Below are 8,663 nucleotides of genomic sequence, written 5' to 3' on the forward strand. Positions count from 1 at the left end.
TGGAAAACTGGGTTTAAATTACAGAATTTGTGTTACATTCAAGAATGTTCACGCTGTGGGATTTTAATTACTCTAAAAGATTACTGAGGGTAAAGGAATCTTCCCAGGACACCATTCAATCAGAATACTCAGTCTGGAACTACCTGGATATTTTCTTAAAGCAAGGAGAATGGGTCTCAAACACCCTTCTTCCATTGCTATGATTCTGTAACTTTTAACTCCCCTAGTTCTTATGAGTAAGAGAGCCTGCAGCCATTGTTCACTTTCGTTTTGTCTTGAAGGTGGTCAATGTACACACGACTTCAGCCTAAGATAAACTTTAATATCCCAAATTAAAATTTTATTATAACTTTAATTACAACTTCTTTTAAATTACAAGATAGGGAATGTATTGCCATTAAGTAGAAAAAAATGGGAAAATAGGCATAGCTTCTAAATATTTCTATGAGCCTATGTACCTTATTATTTCAAAATGTCCAACACTGGTACACAGTAAGTGAAGAAAATATAGCCTATTTCCCATTAGTTTTCTGACTTTAAAATACAGAACGCTTGGACACAATATTTTCTTTGAGTCGATCTCAAATTACATTATAATTAGTAATGCTCTGAATATAATTTTGAACAATCTGAGTTTTTCAATCTTTAAATTCTAAGGCCTGTATTTCCCTAAGAATACCCTTCTAACAGGGTGATGCACACACGAATGTGACTCACTAAACTTTCTCCACTCCTACATCACCTATACAGTATTTTAACATCCAGAGTACACAATATCTTCAAGCCACTTCTACAGTCTTGCATTAACCTTACCAGGATAAACTTTTCGCCAAGTCTCGTAATACTTTTTATTTAAAGACCTGTGGTAGTGAAACAAAGAAAACACAACCCCCCTCCCCCTTTTCTAAACCATATGGCAGCAAATTGAAGTTAACTTATTTTTTACCAGATCAACGCCTATACCTCGGCTCTAAACAATTTTCTCTTTGTGCCCTGGGGCCGGGCTAGAGCTGTCTGCTGATTTGCAACTGTACCCCCATCATGTTTTTAAATCGCAAAACAAAGTCCAGAACGCTCCCTGACCACTAACAGACCTCACCACGGTCATTTACCAAAACCTGGTTTAGGGAGACATGCACACCGGGCGAGGGGCCCACGGCCAGCCGGGAGCCAGTCCCCCTCCGACCGGGTGACGGAGCAGGGAGTTTGCTCGCCCGGCCGGGACGGATCCGCCCCGGGAACTTGGTTACCCGAGCTCAGGGCCGCGCCGAGGCCTAGCCGCGAGGCCGGGGCGGGCTCCAGGCGGCGGGGGCTTCCCGTTCCCCGGCCGCAGAGCCTTCCCGCCCGCCCCGCAGTCGCCCGCAGGCAGGGGCACTCGCTGTCGTCTCCCGGCGACTGGACGCGCCCGCTGGGTCCCGGGCCGGCTCCTCGGTCTCCTGCCACCGTCTGCGGCCCCGCTCGGCGGCCGCGCCGGGCCCTTCCGGGACGGCGGGAGCGCTAGGCCGCGCCGGGGCCCCGCGGCTCCGGGGCCAGGCGGGCGGGCCGCGGCGTCCGGTATCAGTCCCGAGGGCCCGGCTCTCGCCGGTAACGGGCCCCGCCGCCTCCCCTCCCCCTCCCCCGCCCCATGACAGTGCAAACCCTCCGGCCTGCCCGGCCGCCCCGCCTCCGGCACCAGGCCCAGTTCAGGGCCGCGGCGGTGTCGGCGGCAGCGGCGGCGGCTGCGCCGCGGCTCTCCGCCCTCGCTCGCTCTCGGGCCCGGCGGCTCGGGCCCGGCTCGGGATCGGCTCAAGTCTCCGCCGCTTCCCGGCCGCCCTCCGCGGCGCCCGGCCCGGGCGGGGTAGGCCAAGGCCCTGGCGGTGGGGGTGGGGGCTCCTCTCACCTTCATGTCGGGACATCCTAGTTCAGACGGTGGCGGCACGGCCCCTCCCGGGCTCCGGCTGCAGTGTCCCCCGCGGGGTCCCGGCGCTGCCCGCGCCGGCCTGCCGACTCCCACTCGACTCCCGGGCTCGGCCGCGGGGGCGGGGTGGGCAGCGGAGCGCTCCCGCGGCGGCGGCGGCTGCGGCAGGGAGGCGGCGTGGGGCGGGAATGGGGCCGGGCCTGGCCGGGGCTGAGCTCCTCCAGGAGGCGGGTCCGACGCCGCGGCTCCGCCGGCGCCCGCCGTGACTCGGTCACTCTCGGGCCCGCCGGCTCCGGGCTGCGGCGCCGCGCTCCGCAAATCCCGCTCCTCCCCTCCCCAGGCCCACCCCCCGCCCCTCTCCCCCGGCTCCCGGCCGCCGCCTCCTCCTCCTCCTCTTCCTCCTCCTCCGCCTCCTTCCGCCGCCCGCACGTCGGCCCCGCCTCTCGCAGCCCGCGCCGGGCCCAGCAGCCCGGAGCCCCACGGCTGGAGGGCGCGGCGGGGGCGGCGGGGCGGCGGGGCGGTGCGGCGGCGGCTCGGGTCACGGCGTCTGCTCGCGCTCGTCGGCAGGCCGCGGTCGGGCGCCCAAGCCCGGCCTCGCCGCCGCCGCCGCGCAGCGCGTAGGGAGGAAGAGGAAATGCTCGGCCGCCGGCGCCAGCCGCTCGCCGGTATGACCGGCCCGCGCGGCTCGAGGGGCGCTCGGCCGCCCCCAGCCCCGCCTGGGGCCTATCCGGTCCCGGGCCGTAGGCGCCCCGCCGCTGGGCCGGGCCAACCGCGACGGCGGGTGCTTCCCGGCAGCGAGCTGCGACCCCGGAAGGCTCCCCCCTTTCGGGCGCATGGCTGCCGGGCCGACCTCGGGCAGCGCCCTGCGGCCCCCGACCCAGACGGGAGGCTGCGCACCGGCTGGGGACATGTGTTTGTATTTCTTTTTAAGCCAGCGGCCCCGAAGGGAAAGGCGGCTGGCCTCCGGGAGTCGTCCGGTGTTGCCCGGCAGGGTGACTCGCGGTCGGGAGGGCGTGGACGCGAGAGGCCAGCCGGGAGGCGGCTGGTCTTGGCTGCTGTGCTCCAAGGCCGGCTCCTCGGGAACCACCTACTTCGAAGACTCCGCTCCCGCCAGCCCGGGTGTTCGGCAGCACCCGCGCAAAGTTTGTTCCAGCACCTTGGCTCACCCTGAATACTCTTCTCTGAAAACTGTTGGGGTGTGTTTGTATGTGTGTGTGTTTCCTTTTTTTCCTGTCCGTGAACTACTTCTCTGTTTTTATCTATCTTTTACATTTTTACCCTCTTCCTTGTCAACTTTGTTTTCAGGCCTTAATGAGTTCATCAAATATTTATACAGCCCCTTACCACGTGTCGGTTGGTAGCGTGGTTTGGTGGAAAGAGATCGCACTTTGGAGTCAAGACATCTGCCGTGGATTCTGGTTCTGATACCCTCTATGTAACCTTGGGCATTTACCCTTTTATATTTGAATTTTTTTTTCTCCATAAACTAGAAGTGTGTGCCTAGGCTAAGTCTACTGAAATTGGATTCTAAAGTACTGCTTGCTTTGGGATTACTCTTTTTCCTTTCCACCATTACTAGCTGTGTGACCTGGAGCAAATGACTTAGCCTCCTTGTGCCTTGACTTTCCCATCTTTAAAATGAGTGCGATTACACATGATGCTAATAACAATAATAATAACAACAGGTATTTGGAGGATTAAGAGCTAAAGTGTATATAAAATATCCAGCACGGGACACAGTAAAAACACAGTTTGTTACCATATTTCATTAAATCTGATTTCAAGACACTTCTCGATTTGAAAGGTATTTTAAAAAGCTCATCTTAAAGTCAAGGAGCTAAGTATTAGGTCACTCAGCTCTACCCAGGGGCTGTATTTGGTAGTAACTAATGATGAACTAGTTACCAGTCAAACTAAGGTTTAAACAAACTGGGGTTTAAATGAGGACTTTTGTCACCAGAAATACTTGCAGTGCATGTATGGAGCTTTTGCCTAAATTCAGTCCAGCACAGCTGTTGAAGAAAGAGGATCGTCTAGGCCGTAAGGGGGCTTGGTGGGATAGAGAAAATAGGGCTTCCAACAAGGCTAATATCTACTGAATGCTTGCCCTGTGCCAGTGTCTTTCTAAGCATTGTACAGTATTGTGTCTGTGATCCCCGGTACCAAACTCTTAGGACCCTCAATTTCTTGGGCTGTAAAAGTGAAGACAACACCCCATAGTCTTGTGATGAGTAAATGATGTCTGTAAATAATAAGTTATAGAGGTTAAGGCATTATCAATAATATAGTCAGATAAAATGCTGGAGCAGATAAGAGAGCTGACAAATACTGCCGAACTCCAGGAAGGAATAAGAGTTAGTTTCTTTTGGTTTGGGGAAATGTTAGCTAATCCTGTTACGGAGAGCATACAGATGACTGTCTAAACCTGAAGGGAATATCAGATCTTTGACAGTTACGTTATTGTTTTCAATCAGGCAAAAGTAAGAAAATGAAGAAGCTAACTTAAAAAATGTATTTTTTCCTATTTGAATAAGAGTAAGCAGGAATATTATGTTTATTCAGGGTTTTCATGACTAGATGAAACATTTCCTCAATTCAACTAGAGATCAGGCCCTTCAATTAAAACAACCTGCTTGCTGTCCTGCGTATAGGAGACTGCATTTCCCAAAAAAGGATTAATGTAAACACTCACACCAAATTGTTCATCAAATGATTTTTGGTCTTGGGACTTCCCTCGTGGTCCAGTGGTTAAGAATCCGCCTTCCAAGGCAGAGGACTCGGGTTCGATCCCTCGTCAGAGAACTAAGATCCCACATGCCGCAGGTCAACTAAGCCCGCGTCGCAACTACTGAGCCTGCGCTGCAACAAAAAGATCCCGCGTGCCGCAACTAAGACCCAGTGCAGCCAAATAAATAAATAAATGTTAAAAAAAAAGATTTTTGTTCTCCAGAAATGCTTCTTCCAGGCCTTTCCTTTGCCTGCTCTTCCTTGAGTTCTTCTGTGTCCTTGCCTTGCCAACCCAAATCCATAGGATGGCCCAATTATGTAGCTTAAAACAAGCTAATGCTCATAAACATTGGTGAAATCAGAATAAGGTCTGTAGTCTAGTTAATTGCACTAATGTCAGTTTCCTGGTTTGATATTTTTCTATAGTTTTGTAACATATTACCACGGGGGGCAGGGGGGAGCGTACATGGCCCCTCTCTGCAACTTCTTGTGAGTGTATAATTACAAAGTAAAAACTTAGGGAGTTCCCTGGTGGCCTAGTGGTTAGGATTCCAGGCTTTCACTGCTGTGGCCCAGGTTCAATCCCTGGTTGGGGAACTGAGAGCACGCAAGCTGCTCGCGCGGCCAAAAGAAGAAAAAGAAAAAAAAAGAAAAACTGTAGGAACAGAAATCAGATTAATAGTTACCTGCAGCTGAGAGGGTGGGGGGATAGGGATTGACTACAGAGAACTTACTGAGGTGATGAGAATACTGTCTTGATTGTGTTGTGTTTACCGTATACCTTTGTCACAACTTATAGATCTGTGAACCTAAAAGATTACATTTTACTTCTGTGTAAATTGTACCTCACTAAACCTAACTTTAAAAAAGAAAAGCAAGCTCTTGTCACCCCGGCCTCCTGTGATCTACAGGGTGAAGTTTAACTTCTCATATAAGGCCCAACATTCTTTTCCAGCATAAGGACTTTTCCTGCCTCTGCCAGTGTGCCCTGTGCTATCTTGTACTATACTGATTCCTGCCTCTGGGCCTTTGCACATGTGCTTTCCTCTGCTTAAAGGGAGGACAAGAAATTCAAGGCTAAATTCAAATTCCTTGTACTCTGTTAAGCCTTCCTTGCCCCTCAGTCACACCAGTAAGTTCCTCCCCTGTGCTCACTTATGCTGTGCATAATTTTTAATTAGTTTTCATCTTGTTTCTTAGCTAAACTCCTCCAAGACAGACAATCACATGATTCCTTTCTGTCTCTGGGATCCAGTAGTGTGGTTTAAAGCTGGAAGAAAACTTAAAGTGTTGTCCAGGGTCCTCAAGACCCTTTCAGAGGGTCAGTGAGTTGCTTGGGTTTTCTTATATAGTTGAAACAGCACATCTCAATAGATAGAAGGCAGAAGCAGCTAAGAGAATCCAGCTGTCTTCAGTTAAGCCAAACATTAGAGGTACTATGTGCAAGGATGTAAAACAATGTCACACTTCCAAATATTTTTTATTTTGAAAAATTACTTTTCTTAAAAATATTTGTGTTTCTAGGAAATGGGTTATGTTAAAAGATTTTCTAGGAAATGGGTTATGTTAAGATTTTAATTTTAATTAAAAATCAATAGGGAAAAAAAAAAAATCAATAGGGGACTTCCCTGGTGGCACAGTAGTTAAGAATCCGTCTGCCAATGCAGGAGACACGGGTTCGATCCCTGGTCTGGGAAGATCCCACATGCTGCAGAGCAACTAAGCCCATGCGCCACAACTACTGAGCCTGCGCTCTAGAGCCTGCAAGCCACAACTACTGAGCCCATGTGCCACAGTTACTGAAGCCTGCACGCCTAGAGCCTGTGCTCCACAAGAGAAGCCACCGCAATGAGAAGCCCGCACACCACAACGAAGAGTAGTGTCCCACTTGCCACAACTAGAGAAAGCCCGCGTGCAGCAACAAAGACCCAATGCAGCCAAAAAAAAAAAAAAATGTATTAAAAAAATCAATAGGTATAATACACATTTAAAAAAAAGTTCTTTGGAGCTTTCAGTAATTTTTAAGAGCATAAAGGGATCCTGAGACCAAAAAGTTTGAGAATCTCTGCCTTAGAGACTGTTACAACCCCTTCATTGCACAAATAAGAAATCATAATGATGTTGACATTTAAGTAGTGCTCTGCTACAGGTAGCAGGCCTTGTGATAAGCACTTTTCTTGTGGGTGCTATTATAGCTTCATTTTACTCATAAGGCAAGAGAGGCACAGAGAAATTAATTGACTTGGCCGCATACCTAGTCACTGGTAGAGCCAGGATTTGAGCCCCCGTGTGTTTCAGAGGCCCTGCTGCTAACCACCCTTTTCTGCCACCTCCCTAGAGCTCTGGAAAGGGTCAGAAAGGCTCATGCTATCTGGTACCTCCCCGCTCTGTGCTCTCCACCGACCTCACTGTCACTAGGCAAGAGTCATGGAGGCCTCCAACTTCCCTAGTTTCAAATTCTGCCACCCTGAGTATTTTCAAGCACAGCCTTGCAATGCCTTGGTTTCTAACAATCTAACCATGTGCACCTGCGCTTCAACCACCCATTCTCCTCTACTGACCACACCCAGAGCTCTAATATACGACTTCCTGTTTTATTGTGACTGCCTACTTTTCCAGTTTTCTTGCTCTGCCATTAAATCTATTCTTTTACTTCTTCAGGACCTCAATCCTTTGATCTTTCCACTTAACTTTTTTTCTTTTTCTTTTAACCCTATTCTCTTCCTGACCCAGTGGGTTCCCTATGGTCAACTAAAACGATTCTCATTCATGACCTTCAACTCTTTAGACCCCTCATTCTCAAGCTGCACCACCCCTGCAAACTCCCAATCCAGAATCAATTGTATGACGATTTCCCCCCACCTATATTTTCTTGGCATGCAGAACACAATGTAAAATATGATGGAAATAAACGGATTCGTTGGGCAGGGGGGAACTGCTACAAAATCTAGTGGATCCAACTTCAGCTGGATGTCAGTACCACTGAGCAGTTCTTACCCGATCAGCACCCTCTTCCTTTCTCAGATTATTACAGACCTTCACCACTTGGCTTCAACTACTTACCTATCCACATCCCCAGTAGATAACCTTACCTTGTAACTCACAGAGGGAATATAGTTCACAAAGTAAAAACTTCCCCTTCCCACTATTAACCCTCAAAGGAATCTGTACATGTGCATCCTGCTGCTTAATGCCCTCACTGCCATCCCAGAAGAACCAAGATGTCCTTTTTCCAGTTCAATCCCACCTCTGCTTATAAGCCCACTTCACCCCATCTTGGATCATACTTCTTCAGTCACCTCCTTAACATCTATCTATACTTCCAACCACTCAGCCTCTGCTGGTTTGTTTCCCTTGGCCAAGAAACACCCCAGCCCTACACTTCCTCTGGTTACCACCCTATTGTTTCTTTCTCTTCGTAGTCAAGCTTCATAAAATGTCACTCCTCTTCCTCAGCTTTATAACCTGATTCATCTGATTGCTTGGCTTTTGATGCTGTAGGCCACTCTCATTTCCTGTGATACCACTCTTACCTCCCCTCCCATGTCTGTGCTCTTCCTGCATCCTCTATTGGGTTGAGCAAAGTCATCATCAACCTAGTCAGTTACCCAAGATGAAACCCAGCAGTCCTCTAGACTTCCTTCCCATTTACCTCCCGTGGCCAATCAGTCACCAGTGGATTTTACCCATTAAACATTGGTCAGGTTCATCCCTTTCCATTGCCATGGCAACCAAACCACTCCAGGCTGCTACCCTCCCTCCTCGAGCCTCAGTACATTCTTGACTCCTCACCGCCAATCATACCCCTTCTGTTGTCCTTTGTACCACTTCTAGTTAGCTTTTTTCCCTTTTTTGACTAAATTTCTAAGACTATAGAAGTAATACATACTCATTGGAGAAATTTTGGCAAATACAGAAAAACATAAAGAAAAAAAAATAAAGATCACTTATAAACCTACCACCCAGAGGTAAACACTGTTATAATTTAATGTGTTTCCTTCCTAGAGCTACAGTTCAGAGTCACAAATGGATCATATAT

At 49.4% G+C, this 8,663-nt stretch overlaps 1 protein-coding gene across 1 annotated transcript in view; it reads right to left on the reverse strand.

The window, feature by feature from the left end:
- The window catches only part of KCMF1 (potassium channel modulatory factor 1), a 75,770-nt gene extending 73,574 nt beyond the window's left edge, over positions 1–2,196 (reverse strand). Inside the window, exon 1 of the mRNA XM_082357261.1 lies at positions 1,880–2,196. Within this exon, the coding sequence (XP_082213387.1) occupies positions 1,880–1,895 (16 nt within the window). The 5' untranslated portion in view covers positions 1,896–2,196. The remainder of the gene's footprint in view (positions 1–1,879) is intronic.
- Positions 2,197–8,663: the final 6,467 nt, after the last annotated feature.

Source organism: Balaenoptera borealis, assembly GCF_965194805.1.
Source record: "Balaenoptera borealis genome assembly, chromosome: 15".
Taxonomy (NCBI): domain Eukaryota; kingdom Metazoa; phylum Chordata; class Mammalia; order Artiodactyla; family Balaenopteridae; genus Balaenoptera; species Balaenoptera borealis.